Below are 15,168 nucleotides of genomic sequence, written 5' to 3'. Positions count from 1 at the left end.
GTGCAGACTCCGCACAGACAGTGACCCAAGCCGGAATCGAACCTGGGACCCTGGAGCTGTGAAGCAATTGTGCTATCCACAATGCTACCGTGCTGCCCTTAAATAACATTGCATGTATTTTTTATTGAATACTGCATCCCCGTCATCCCCCCCACCGTTGTGAAAGAGACCAATGGTTCCTTCTTATAAATCACCCTCAGTAAATTGAAATACTGGTTGAGTTTGAGTTTACAACTAAGGGAGATCATTCAAAGGCTATGGCTTTAAAAACACAGGAGCCACTTTGGAGTTCCACATATTGTAAGTGCTACTTTCATTTGTTAAAAAAAAACTCTCAAGAGATGTGTTCACTCATGTTAATTGTTTTGCCAGTATTAAAATGACAAAAGTCTAAGAACCAACATGGGGATCACAGAGGTTCTTACATTTATTTGTGCTGAACAGACAGTGATAATCCATGAATGGAACCTTTTTCAGCAAGCAAGCATTTCCATGTACAATCAGACAGCTTCTCTAAGTGAATAGCAAAGCAATAAAGTTAGACATTCAAGGTACAGGGAGAGTAGGATTTGCAGTCTAACATGTTCAGCCTCTCCCTGCAAACCAAGACTACTATTTGTAAAATAGCGGAAAAGTTAAATGTCCAGTCTTATTTTGAGGTGACCAGTCAGGAGGGAACAGTCATATAAAATTTATCTCCCCCAAAAAAATAAACTATGTATAAAAAATTTATGATGCTCGCCCTGGTCTATTGGCCATAAACAATTGAACGGATTTTCAGCTTGAAATTGAGGTAACAGTAGGCCCCAAGAGGTAGTAGTGTGTAATTGATTGTACAACATACAGAGAAATACATGATAAACATCAGCATTTGAGAGGCTTCCCCAAGCTAAATGTCCAACAAACGACCAAAGGCTTCCTTAGTATGTATTAGACCAAAACCAAGGCAAAGCTTCAGAGAGTTCTCTTAAATCAAAATACATGGAATGATGTTTCAAACAAATCATAAGTGTGCTTTTAAAAGAAAACACAAGGAAGTTGTTTGTTTGGGGGGGGGGGGGGTGTAGGGGGAAGGTGGGTACAATTATTGAAAGATTTGGCAGAAATGCAACTAGTTAATACCTCAGCCTTCAATGTAGAGACCGGGTACGCACCTGATGCCAAGGTTTTACAAGTTCCAATGGAAGCCAGAGGAATCAGCTTTGGTTGTATGTTGGCTCAACAGTGAAGCCCTTACTGCCACAGATTCTCCTGAGAAACTACACCCTCCCCATCTCCCCGGCCTTTTGAATGTTTCAAGGTAGAAATATTGACAAGCATGTAGCAAGATAAAACTCTAAGAAGCATTTTAAAAATACATCTGGTTGAAACATTACAAAAATGAAAAAGAGAAAATCACATTTGTGTAAAATACATGAAAATACGAATCAAGTATGTTTCTTACAATCTACTAATTTAAACACATATTCTTGATTGAATTATACAAAAAAAAACGAGCTTATTGCTTCCCACCTACAGAGCTTCAAGTTTCCTTAGACGGTTTCGGAATAGAAAGTAATTTAAAATGCTTTTGTATCCAAGGTTATTTTTTTTCCTTTCTTTTTTACAAAAATACTTTGATTAGGGATTAGTTGCAGTCCTAAAATTTTAACAATATTTTAAAACTGATGTTGATAGTAACAAGTTCATTATTTTGTTAATGTCTGGAGGTAGGTTCTGGTCACTTGATTCGTCCATTTGCCTTGAGTTCATTTGAGGTACAAAACGTGGACAGTTATATTTAAAACATTACCCATCAAAATGAAAAATAAAAGCAAGAGAGACATTTCCATGTTATTAATTGTAACATAAGAAAAAAAAAATGATCTATTAAAAATCACTAAGTAATTCCGTAAAAAATTGTATTCAAGTTAAAAGTTCAAACGGAAAATGAGTTGCACAAGACTGAGAATCGGTAACCTGGTAGAAATTCAGCAATTATATTGCAGTACAGAAATGCTTTTCAGGTATTTGTGTTTCCTCTTTTAATATTTTAGACTGTAAAACGTAAATGAATTTAAACAAAATCCAGATATCAGTGTTTAACCATCAATTAAACCGGGAAAAAAAAATCCTGCATTGTATGTGTATAGCAGCATGTACTCGAGAGACTGTTAAACTAATTGAATCAATCAGAGGTAGTTACAGATAATAGGGTAATATTGCAACTGTCACTAAAAGTGCTGGTTTAACTGAATATTCTTTAGGGTTGATTGGATGGAGGCGGAATAATTTGAAGATCAGTGTCGCGGCATGTTGGTCCCACAATCAAGAAATGTGTTTGCCCGATCCATCCGCATGGCAGCGTGTAAGAGGTAAAGCCATCTTTATATGCGATTCTTAATGGCTGGCGGATGACGAAAAATCAGTTCCCTTTCCAAGTTTCAGTGACTTACACTGAAGTGGATTTTCTTGATTTCTGTGAGTTAACCCTACGGACCTGGAAAAAAGAGTGGGTCAATCTTTCATCCTTCCCTTCAGTTACTGAATATAATTTTCAAAGGTTAACAGCAGAATTAAATATATGTTGAAGAAAAATCAGCCCCAGGACCTTCCTGAAATTAGAGTAAGTGAAGTTCAATTTAAAAAAAAAAGATCTACTAAAAAGGTTTCTATAAGAGCAGTGCCTATCCCTCATCTTTGGTGTTCTGTACAGGCTGTATATACTAAGTCAAGGGGTGGGTGTTGGGTCTGGTAAAGCCATCTATTTTTAAACAGAAAAGCCGGTTCTCTCAAAATGCCCATATTACGTGCTGTGTGTATGATGTTTCCTTCTTGCATTATTTTGTGCATTTCAGTGAAAAATAAAACTCTTTTCTTTTTTTACCCACTCACCCTTACTCAGCAGCTCAATAAACTATAAGTATGTTAAGAATTTAAAAAAAAACAGTAATTAAATGTTGCATCATTAATCTGCGTCCCCCATGTTACAGCAGTGTTTAAATCACTAAACCCGGGGCTGCAAAGGGATTACAGAAAGGTGGATAGCAAAAAAGAAAGTCTTTCAGAGGATGTGTCTCAACCCAGGATAAAGTGGACAGACCAATGTTAGCCGGGAAAATAAAACAAGTGGTCAATTTAGTGTCTTCTCCCTTCAAAAGACCAAACTGCTGAATGAGGTAGAAGTAAAATAGTGTGGTTTCTTAATCTTCCTCTGTGGACGTCCCTTCACCTTCACCCTGGAAACAAACAACAAACAAATTTGCATTATGTCAGACAGCTTTAAAAAAAATATTGTCTTGCCCTCCCCTGCCACAGTTTCAAGTACCAAAGCAATGCTGTTACTTTATTTTTAAATTGCTGAGTATTTCGGGCGACCGTAAACTGGACATGTTCAACCACAGGTTTGAGAGAAAGTACATGGATTAAATTCCAGCCAAACCACCATAAATCTTCTACAGCTGGTGTAATCGCCGTGCCTGTGAACTTTAAAAGCCTTAGAGGTTTTCCAGATAATAGATACTCGCATACCTGGACATTGTAAATTATTTAATCGATTTATCAAATATTTAGACATCAAATCTAGTCAGCATTTATCACCCCCCCCCCTAAAATAACCACAATTCCAAAATGCTAAAATATTTTACTTTTATTTGCCTGAAAAAGAAAGCGGAGCGAAAGGCCGCATTATGCGGTTTAACATTTGCCACTTCATAAACTGAGAACTGCCAAAGATGACCACCTTAAAATGGCTTGCAACAGTTTCATAGTTAAATAGATTGGATTTTCCACATGGCTTCATTTTGTCTGGGCTGCTAGCTGACACAATTTATAACTCTCTTCCTTTCCCAGGCCACTACAGTACACCATTCAGTAAAGCATTGCCTTAAAGCTTGTCTGCATTATATGACCAAGCTCCCATTCATTAGTGTTTGAAACACTTCAGCTGTGAAGGGGGCTCCTAAATGCTACCATGTGTGACACTGCTGCACAAGAGCAGCATGGAGAAAAAACACTAGGTTTTAATCACAGGCCGTTGCTCTGCAATCCCTTTTTCAAAGGTTTCCATGATCCCAAAGACCAAAAAAGGGTGTAAATCCAGGAAACAAACACAGTATTAAATGAATGGAGGACAGTTTCAACATATTACTTTAGCTGCATCCAGCCATCGGATTTCACAACACTTTTGTTTAGTCTGCTTTAGGTTATGTGGGAAATGTGGAGTGCATGGTGAAGGCCCCCTGCTAACCCAAGGGCCTCACATATTTAAGCCAGTAGGCTAATGTCTCTTGACTAAGCTGCAGGCTATGACCCTCGGAGACTCTCTGGGGGACAAGCAACAGAGAAAGATGTAGCATGATCAAAGCCTCAGATAGACTAAAGAGGACAAAGTCAAGTGTCAGCTGCCCTGTGCCTCAGCCTCTTCAATTAACATTTACATTCTAGAAAGACATGGTTATCCACCAGATATACATATTCTTTGCCCAGTACAAATAAGTCAACCTGGCTTCCAGGCAAGACACTGACTAGTTCACCCAAGTGCAATGAACATTAATTCTGTACATGTGAGTCTGTCCTTCACAGCCAGACTCTGGTTCGTCCACTTAAGTGTCCAAATACCACAGGTTCTAACAATTGAATAAGCCTCGTGGCCTCTGACTTTAACAATCTCGACTATCTTCCAGAATGTTTCTTAAATGAAATTCATTAATTCAGCCCGGCTTCTGTCTCATGGCGCCGAGTCCCAGGTTCGATCCCGGCTCTGGGTCACTGTCGGTGTGGAGTTTGCACATTCTCCCTGTGTTTGCGTGGGTTTCGCTCCCACAACCCAAAGATGTGCAAAGTAGGTGGATTGGCCACGCTAAATTGCCAATTAATTGGAAAAGAATAATTGGGCACTCTTAAATTTAAAAAAAGATTCAGCCCGCCTCAAAACAGTGCATATATAGAGGGGAGCTGATATCAATAAGGGCACATAAAGGGAAGCAGGAGAGTAAGGAACGGGAGCGGTTGCTGCAAAACTTTTGAGGGTGGACAGACAATATGCGGAAGCACCGGAGGAGGGACTGTACAGGGAAAGGCAAAGGCTACATGTAGAATTTGACTTGCTGACTACAGGCACTGCAGAGGCACAATGGAGGAAGGCACAGGGTGTACAGTACGAATATGGGGAGAAGGCGAGCAGGTTGCTGGCACACCAATTGAGGAAAAGGGGAGCAGCGAGGGAAATAGGGGGAGTGAGGGATGAGGAAGGAGAGATGGAGCGGGGAGCGGAGAGAGTGAATGGAGTGTTCAAGACATTTTATAAAAAATTATATGAAGCTCAACCCCCGGATGGGAGGGAGAGAATGATGGGCTTCTTGGATCGGCTGGAATTTCCCAAGGTGGAAGAGCAGGAAAGGGTGGGACTGGGAGCACAGATCGAGGTAGAAGAAGTGGTGAAAGGAATTAGGAGCATGCAGGCGGGAAAGGCCCCGGGACCGGATGGATTCCCAGTCGAATTCTATAGAAAATATGTGGACTTGCTCGCCCCGGTACTGACGAGGACCTTTAATGAGGCAAAGGAAAGGGGACAACTGCCCCCGACTATGTCTGAAGCAACAATATCGCTTGTCTTAAAGAAGGAAAAGGACCCGCTACAATGCGGGTCCTATAGACCTATTTCCCTCCTAAATGTAGATGCCAAGGTCCTGGCCAAGGTAATGGCAATGAGAATAGAGGAATGTGTCCCGGGGGTGGTCCACGAGGACCAAACTGGGTTTGTGAAGGGGAGACAGCTGAACACGAATATACGGAGGTTGTTAGGGGTAATGATGATGGCCCCACCAGGGGGAGAAACGGAGATAGTAGTGGCGATGGATGCCGAGAAAGCATTTGATAGAGTGGAGTGGGATTATTTGTGGGAGGTGTTGAGGAGATTTGGTTTTGGAGAGGGGTATGTTAGATGGGTGCAGCTGTTGTATAGGGCCTCAGTGGCGAGCGTGGTCACGAATGGACGGGGATCTGCATATTTTCGGCTCCATAGAGGGACAAGGCAGGGATGCCCTCTGTCCCCATTATTGTTTGCACTGGCGATTGAGCCCCTGGCGATAGCGTTGAGGGGTTCCAAGAAGTGGAGGGGAGTACTTAGGGGAGGAGAAGAGCACCGGGTATCTTTGTATGCGGACGATTTGCTACTATACGTGGCGGACCCGGCGGAGGGGATGCCAGAAATAATGCGGATACTTGGGGAGTTTGGGGATTTTTCAGGGTATAAATTGAACATGGGGAAAAGTGAGTTGTTTGTGGTGCATCCAGGGGAGCAGAGTAGAGAAATAGAGGACCTACCGTTGAGGAAGGTAACAAGGGACTTTCGTTACCTGGGGATCCAGATAGCTAAGAATTGGGGCACATTGCATAGGTTAAATTTAACGCGGTTGGTGGAACAGATGGAGGAGGATTTCAAGAGATGGGATATGGTATCCCTGTCAATGGCAGGGAGGGTGCAGGCGGTTAAGATGGTGGTCCTCCCGAGATTCCTCTTTGTGTTTCAGTGCCTCCCGGTGGTGATCACGAAGGCTTTTTTTAAAAGGATTGAAAAGAGCATCATGGGTTTTGTGTGGGCCGGGAAGACCCCGAGAGTGAGGAAGGGATTCTTACAGCGTAGCAGGGATAGGGGGGGGGGGCTGGCACTACCGAGCCTAAGTGAGTATTATTGGGCTGCTAATATTTCAATGGTGAGTAAGTGGATGGGAGAGGAGGAGGGAGCGGCGTGGAAGAGATTAGAGAGGGCGTCCTGTAGGGGGACTAGCCTACAGGCTATGGTGACAGCCCCATTGCCGTTCTCACCGAGGAACTACACCACAAGCCCGGTGGTGGTGGCTACACTGAAGATTTGGGGACAGTGGAGACGGCATAGGGGAAAGACTGGAGCCTTGGGGGGGTCCCCGATAAGAAACAACCATAGGTTTGTCCCGGGGGGAATGGATGGGGGATATGGAATGTGGCAAAGAGCAGGAATAACGCAACTGAAAGATCTGTTTGTGGATGGGAAGTTCGCGAGTCTGGGAGCGCTGACCGAGAAATATGGGTTGCCCCAAGGGAATGCATTCAGGTATATGCAACTGAGGGCTTTTGCGAGGCAACAGGTGAGGGAATTCCCGCAGCTCCCGACACAAGAGGTGCAGGACAGAGTGATCTCAAAGACATGGGTGGGGGATGGTAAGGTGTCAGATATATATAGGGGAATGAGGGACGAAGGGGAGACTATGGTAGATGAACTAAAAGGGAAATGGGAAGAAGAACTGGGGGAGGAGATCGAGGAGGGGCTGTGGGCAGATGCCCTAAGCAGGGTAAACTCGTCGTCCTCGTGTGCCAGGCTAAGCCTGATTCAGTTTAAGGTATTACACAGGGCACATATGACTGGAGCACGGCTCAGTAAATTTTTTGGGGTGGAGGATAGGTGTGCGAGGTGCTCGAGAAGCCCAGCGAATCATACCCATATGTTTTGGTCATGCTCGGCACTACAGGGGTTTTGGATGGGGGTGACAAAGGTGCTTTCAAAAGTAGTAGGAGTCCGGGTCGAACCAAGCTGGGGGTTGGCTATATTTGGGGTTGCACAAGAGCCGGGAGTGCAGGAGGCGAGAGAGGCCGATGTTTTGGCCTTTGCGTCCCTAGTAGCCCGGCGCAGGATATTGCTAATGTGGAAAGAAGCCAAACCCCCGGGGGTGGAGACCTGGATAAATGACATGGCGGGGTTTATAAAGCTAGAGCGGATTAAGTTCGTCTTAAGGGGGTCGGCTCAAGGGTTCACCAGGCGGTGGCAACCGTTCGTCGAATACCTCGCAGAAAGATAGACGGAATGGGAAAATGAAGGCAGCAGCAGCAGCCCAGGATCGGGGGGGGGGGGGGGGGGAAGGGGTGGAGGAGGAACCAGAAGGACTCTCAGGGTTGTTAATATATACTGTATAGTATGTATAGGTCGTTGCTACAGATAATTATATATTGGACTGTTAAATTATATTTTTGGAGAGTGTTACTTGTGACAAGGCAGTTGCCAATTAGGGCTAGTTTTCATTTTTGTTATTTATTATTTATTCATTTTTTTGTTTTTGTTTATAAAATAGGTCATTGTTATTTGTGTTGTTATAATATTGTATAAAGGATGCACAATGTACTGTGTTGGTTGACCAAAAATTTTCAATAAAATATTTAATAAAAAAAAACATTGCATATACAATAGCTGCATAACACACTAGTGCTTTGAATTCTCGCCAAAATTGGCATGCAAATAAGTACTGGCGTACTATCTGATACCTGAAATGGCTATTTGCAAAGTTTAAGCATGCTTCTTGGCACAGGATTATAGATACAAATTACATGTGCTGTACATTAGAAAATGAGGTTTAGCAATGAAGACGCAACTAAAACTGTGGGAGATTTGGGAAATCAAATCAAATCAAATCTGCCAACACGACTGGTAAGTTATATTTAGTTGAATTTGAACCTGCATGCTCCAGGTTTATTTCAATCAAAAATAGACCTAGAATGGTCTAAATTTATAAAAAGTATAAGTTGTCTTTCGCTGAATAAGTTTCAACTCATTAATGTTCAAAAGTTATACATTACTTTTATCCAAAGTGACGAGATGAAATGAGCAAGATTTTAAGAATGTAATCCAATTGGAAGTAAGGATAGGGATCATGACTCTTCCAAATCGTGAGCAAAAGAAAATAATTAATCTATTCAAAATAATTAACCTATCCAACCCCATATATAACAACTGAATCTTTGAATATATTTCTGTCCATTTAACTCTGTTTCCTTTGAGTTTCCTCCCATAGTCCAAAAATGTGCAGGTTAGGTGGATTGGCCATGCTAAAATTGCCCCTTAGTGTCCAAAGACGTGCAAGGTAGGTGGGGTTACGGAGCTAGAGCAACGGAGTGGGCCTAGGTACGGTGCTCTTTCAGAGGGTGGGTGCAGATTTGATGGGCCGAAGGGCCTCCTTCTGCACTGTAGAGATTCCATGATTCGATGGTCCATTTAAAGAAAAATGCTAAATTCCCCCACACCTCACCTAGTCTACAAAATTCATTATCATCATGGCTGGTGGATGTTCACATTTATCAATTTAAAAATCTGTATTTCAAAGTCAGTTAATGTAAGGGAAACTGAAGTACTTTGTGAATATATGAAATGCATTTTAATACTATTGTGATAGAAAATATCGAGGGTCAGGAAAAGGTTCAGAGGAAGGTCGTTAGATTACCTTTAAAGGGCTTCCAGTTACCAGAAGCGACAGAGCTGGGGCTAGATAGTTCAGACTTTGAAGAGATGTGATTGGAGTTTTTTAAATAATGAAAGGGTTAGACTTGCTCCAAGTGAGTAGGCTAATTGAGCTTGATAGATTAGGGTGAAGCAAGCAACATAACTAGAAGTTATGAAAGCATTGACCACGGTTAGATGCTTAGGAGGCATTAATTTTGCAGAGTTGTTGACCTCTACAATCCCCCCCACAGAATCTAGCCTGGTTAGTTTTTGAACCCGCCTTGGTTATTTCGCACCATTTTCCACACACATTGTCATAGTGAAACACATGGCGTACCACCAATTCCAGCTAATAAGAATTGCCAACTAGTAATAAAACTCATCACCAAAAAATAAAATAGAAAACTTAAAATGAGAGATTATAGGAGGAATTTAACAGAAACATTTCTAAGTTCATTTGTGGCGGGTTTTTCAGGGAGTTTCCAACCGCTATCAAAGATACTTAGTCACTTTTTGGGGCCCTGGGGGAGTTTCTGTCCAGTTTAGCCCACGTTATATTACTCTTTGGTAATATATCGTTACTCTTTGCTTTATATATCCAGAATGGTCTGATGGTGTGATTCTCAAGAAACCACCAATCTCCAACTTAAAGCAAAACAGAATTAATGAATAACAAATTGATTAATATTGAGTTTCCTCTACAGAACTAAAACTAGCAATCATGTAATTCAGAATAAAGTATTAACTAATTTAAACTACATGTGCTAACTATGCTGTGATCTATCTCTCTAATACTCTGCTGTCCAGTCACTCCTGGTTCGAAGAGACCCAAGATCCTTTGAGTTCTCATATTTATAGTGGAATCTAGTGTTGCCATCTAGTGGTTGTGTTACACTAAGTTGTTATCATTAACCTTTTATATGTCTCTATGTATACATATCGCAACATCCCACAGCCCTGGGAAGCTGAAGCAGATAGGGTTGCCATTTTGAAAGAGTGTACTGATCTCAAAGTGAGCTTCTGGATCCCCATCAACGCCCCACGCATGGGCAATGTGACCCCCCCCACAGACATGGGCATTACCTCACCCCCCCCCAAAGTGAGGACACCCTTCTATGGGATCCCTGGGGGCCCATCCCTCTTCAGGCAACCCCCCCCACCCATCCTTATAAGCCCCCTTTCCAGGACCCCCACACATCATTGTCCCAACCTCCCAGAGGCTTCTGTCCTGCACCTCCCCCTCTCCACCCTCCTACCATGGGCATGGTCGCTCTCAGGCCCTGATGCTTGTCAGTGCCACCCTGGCACCAGGATATCTTTGCACTGCCACCCTGGCAGTCCTCCTGCCCGCTTGGTAGTGCCATATGGGCACCTTTGCATGCCAGGTTGGCAGTGCCAAGGTGCCCATGTTCCAGGGGGAGGGTTATGGAGTCACCCTGCACTATCGCTGGCCACCCAGAAGCCTCCAATGGGTGGAAGACTCCCCCCGATGCCATTTTATCTGGTCCATGTTTGTCTGGACTTGTACTGAATGGCGCCTGGCTGCGGCCTTGCTGGGGAAGCTGGTATGGGGCAATGCCATTTGGTCACACCCCCTTTGGGCGGGATTCTGAATGCAACACCTCACGGGACATGGGTATGTCCCACAAGGCGTAGACTGCCAGGAAGCCAACGGAGGCCTCTCCCGGGGTCTACCGCCCACTTTGAGCTTGAATGAGAGCGTAAAGCGCCCGGTAGGTGCTGTCTTATATTTACCTTGTACACAAGAAGGCCAAACAAAATAACTGCAATATTACTTCAGAGTGACAAAGGTTACCTGCCCTGTGCTGCTGAAAATCTCTTCAACCCGGGTCACTGTCCGTGTGGAGTTTGCACATTCTCCATGTGTCTGCGTGGGCCTCACCCTCAGAACCCAAGAAAGATGTGCAGGGTAGGTGAACTGGCCACGCTAAATTGCCCCTTGTTTGGGAAAAAAAAGAACTGTGTACTCGAAATTAATATTTTAGTAAATCTCTTCAAAGCAAATCTGTGTGAAGAGGCATCGGGCGGGATCTACCGACTGATCACGCCGGTGGGGAATTCCGGTCCCATGCAGGCGCACGGGTTTCCCAGCGGCGAGGGATGCAGTCAATGGGAAATCCCGTTGACAACGTCGGGACCGGTAGATCCCGCTGGCGGGCCACCTCACCTGCCGGAAAACACGTGGCAGGGCGGTCGGCAAATCCCGTCCGTCATCTCAGACACTCGACTGCGGTGCTCTTTAATGATGTGGCATGTGGTACAGCTGAAACTGCTTTGGTAACATTCCAGCATGAGACGCAATTAGTAATTTGGAACATACTGTATATCCTTCAGGCAAACATTCCAAAAAAAAAAAAGAGGCTTTATGTGTCTGAACAGATGAGGGAGGAAAATTCCCAGGGAATTGCTGAGTGCAGGGGAGAAGTCTGTTGTCACAGGCACCTGCTTAAATCTGGAATTGTGGGCGGGATTCTCCGAAATGGAGGCAGAGTGTTCGCGCCGTCGTGAACACCGTCGAGGTTCACGACGGCGCGAAACGGCCCCTATCCCGACCGATTCAGGGCCCGATAATGGGCTAGGAGCGGCGCCGCGTCATTTACGCGCGCCAGGCCTTGGCGCCGCGTAAAGGCAGCGCCGCATACATAACGCGGCCGGCGCCGCATACATGACACAGCCGGCGCCGCATAATTGGCGTCACCCGTGCATGCGTGGGTTGGCCAGCGCCATAACCGCGCATGCGTGGTTGCCGTCCTCTCCGAGTCCGCCCCGTAAGAAGATGTCTGACGGATCTTGCGGGGCTGCGGAAGAAAGGAGGTCCTCCTTCAGAGAGGCCGGCCCGACGATCGGTGGGCACTGATCGCGTGCCAGACCCCATTTGAGGCCCCCCCCCCCCCCGGTGCAGGATCCCCCCAGCGTTCCCGCGCTGTTCCCGCCGGCAGTGACCAGGTGTGGACGGCGCCGGGGGGAACCCGCCGCCGCTCGGTCCATCCGGCACTGAGAATTGTGGGGGTACCGGTGAATCGCCATTTTGGCTGTCTCGGGCGATTCAGTGGACCGCGCCGTGCAAAACGCAATTGTGCCGATCTGGCCGCTTCCATGAATCGCGGGAGGGCGTCGGACCGGCATGGTGGGAACATTTGGCGACCCAGGCAATTCTCCAAACGCCGCGTCGCGGAGAATAGCACCCTTAGTTGGTGAAAATTAAATATAAAACCTTTTTTAAAATTTTAGAGTACCCAATTCATTTTTTCCAATTAAGGGGCAATTCCACGTGGCCAATCCACCTACCCAGCACATCTTTGGGTTGTGGGGGCGAAACCCACGCAAACACGGGGAGAATGTGCAAATTCCAGGTGGACAGTGACCCAGAGCCGGGATCGAACCTGGGACCTCGGCTATAAAACTGACCATTATTCATTTGGTTATTTACTCAGAGATGTATAGTCAGTCCCTGGACATTTTCATTCATTCTCAACTTTCTTTCCTCAGCTCTGATTCTGGTTGTGGTATGGATCTGCATGCATAAAAGCCATCCAATGCTACACCCAAACAGTCACTCAATATGTGTGGCTTTAGATAGTGAGTGAGTGTGTGAGGTCTTCAACTACAAATGGATCACAATCAAGTCTGATCATGTTTTTCGCCCAATACCCATGTTTGCTTTCCAACAAGGGTGGCGAGATGGTAACTAGCAGAGACTTTATTTCATTTCGAAACCCAATCACCAAAGTCAACTGTTGCCTCGGAATTATTTTCTGGACCAGATGGAGAAGCCCCCAAATCCACAGGAGCCCCCTGAGCCTTTCCCGTCTTATCTTGATGAACCCTCCCAGTCCTGTCATTGCCATTCTTCCCCCAGACATTAACGTACAGCCTAGGACAGTTGGCTTGTGCCAAGCTCCCATCAGCATACTCCTGCTCGCCGTTCCTGACTTTGTCAAATATGAATGGAGTTCAGGGGCTCATAGCCAGACCTCAATCCCAGGCCTTAATTATGAACATTCAATGTGACATCCGCCTCCCATGCTGAATATGCTGAAATATCAACACTCTTGTGTGTTTAAGGAGATAAATCCAACACTGGGAAGTCTGAATATCATAGGCTAGACTTGCCGGCATATTTGAATGCAGGGGGATTCGTTAGACAAAGTTGATGGCCTTCCCAATGACTTCCTGTCCACCCCAGCCTATTTCTCATACTATAGTGGCAGGGAAAGAGAAGATGTCAGGCAGCGTACCACCCCCCCAGTGACTGAGGTCTGCCAGCTAGGCCTGGACAAAGCTGGGCTGGATTACGTCTCCTCAGTTACTGCCTGTAGTCCTAGCAGTGGTTACCACTTGAACCCAATGACGCTGGGACTATAGAGCTGCCTCCAATTTGACTGGCGGGACAACTGTTTAGTTGAGGGTCAAGGTGGGGAAGTGGTGTGGGAAATACGGATCCCGGAAAAATCCAGCCCCTCGGCCTCCATTAGACTATTCTGGAAGACCCAGTCTAAGTTATGTCAAGCTCACCATGAATGTAGCAACATTTTTCACAAGTGGATGTTTAAAAAAATTATATAGTCTGCAGGGGTATATAAACATGTCTGGTGGAACATTTACAGTGACCTATAATAATGTGGCAGATGGATACTACATTTGCAGTCTTTCAGATTGAATGTCATTCCCCCTTATCTAAAGGCTCCTGGAGGTTTTACAACCAAGCTTGTATAATCAAATTGGATTTCTTTGTGCCCAGAGTCAAATAAATAAGTTTGCATGTCCCCTGGCTCAGCCAGCTTAACAGGGAGATTGATGACGCATGCAGATCAAAAACATCTCAAGCTTAATGTCCATGTCTACACCAGGCCAGCTGGTCTCTTACAAGTGTCATCATGACCTGCCTCAATACCTGTTCATTCAGGACAGGGTTGGGACGGTGGGAAGAAGGCAAAGGATTCTGCTCACGTTGGCTATCTAGTAATTGCAGCGAAAAGTATATGCTTCAGGGTAGAGTTGCGCTCAACTGTGAAGCTCCCCAGAGTGAAAGAGGCTGCCAAAACTTAATGTCAAGGCTCACATTTAATAATGGCTTATTGTAGAAAATACCAAAAGGGAACTAAGGCCCATGGAGCCAAAACCCAAAGAGAGCAGGAAGAGGGAAGAAAGTTGTACAGAGAAACCAAATTGCTCCATTTCAGAATTGGTTTTAAGACATGTTTGTAGGGTTTACTGCTGCTATTATCTGCAGGTATTTTATCAGTGTGGTGCTCAATCTGACAATCCACCTCAGTACAGAGGGATTCAAAAGTACTATTCTCGGATAAGATATCAAATCTAGGATCCAAGTGCTTAACAAATGTTAAACATCCCTGGACACTATTTTAAGAAAAGCAATGAATAGATGTTCTGGACACCATTCTTCCCTGAACCAACATCACCAAAAAGCAAACCAACTGCTTAGTTACTTCACTGCTGTTTATGGGACATAACAGTGCAGGTTTACCTATATAACAACAGTGGGGCTGAATTTTACAACCATAGAAAATCACAGGAGGCTATTTGGTCCATCTTGTCCACGCCAGCCCGAGGACACCCAGGTGCCTAATCCCACCTTCTGCCATCCGGTCTATAGCCCTTATAGTAACTTACAGCACTTAAGATGCAGATCCAGGTACTTTTTATCAAGAGTTTAGGGTCTCTGCCTCCACCACCAACTCAGGCAGCGAATTCCAGACACCCACTACCCTCTGCGTAAAAATTTTTTTTCTCATGTCCCCTCTACACCTTCTGCCACTTATCTTGAATCTATGTCCCCTGGTTCGAGAATTCTCCACCAAGGGAAACAATTTTATCTTGTCCACCCCATCTCTCCCCCTCATAATTCTGTGCACCTCAATCAAGTCACCCCTCAGCCTTCTTTGTTCCAAGGAACATAA

The 15,168-nt window shown here is 44.9% G+C and overlaps 1 protein-coding gene across 2 annotated transcripts in view; it reads right to left on the bottom strand.

Moving 5' to 3' along the window:
- Window positions 1–403: 403 nt before the first annotated feature.
- The window catches only part of hmga2 (high mobility group AT-hook 2), a 193,475-nt gene continuing 178,710 nt past the window's right edge, over window positions 404–15,168 (bottom strand). For both annotated transcript variants that reach the window (XM_072485181.1, XM_072485180.1), the window contains one exon: window positions 404–3,218. In XM_072485181.1, the coding sequence (XP_072341282.1) occupies window positions 3,183–3,218 (36 nt within the window). In that variant the 3' untranslated portion in view covers window positions 404–3,182. The remainder of the gene's footprint in view (window positions 3,219–15,168) is intronic.

This window comes from Scyliorhinus torazame, chromosome 19 (genome assembly GCF_047496885.1).
Source record: "Scyliorhinus torazame isolate Kashiwa2021f chromosome 19, sScyTor2.1, whole genome shotgun sequence".
NCBI classification, from domain to species: domain Eukaryota; kingdom Metazoa; phylum Chordata; class Chondrichthyes; order Carcharhiniformes; family Scyliorhinidae; genus Scyliorhinus; species Scyliorhinus torazame.
Note: the sequence above shows the minus strand (reverse complement) of the source record. Positions and strands in the feature narration are given on the sequence as shown.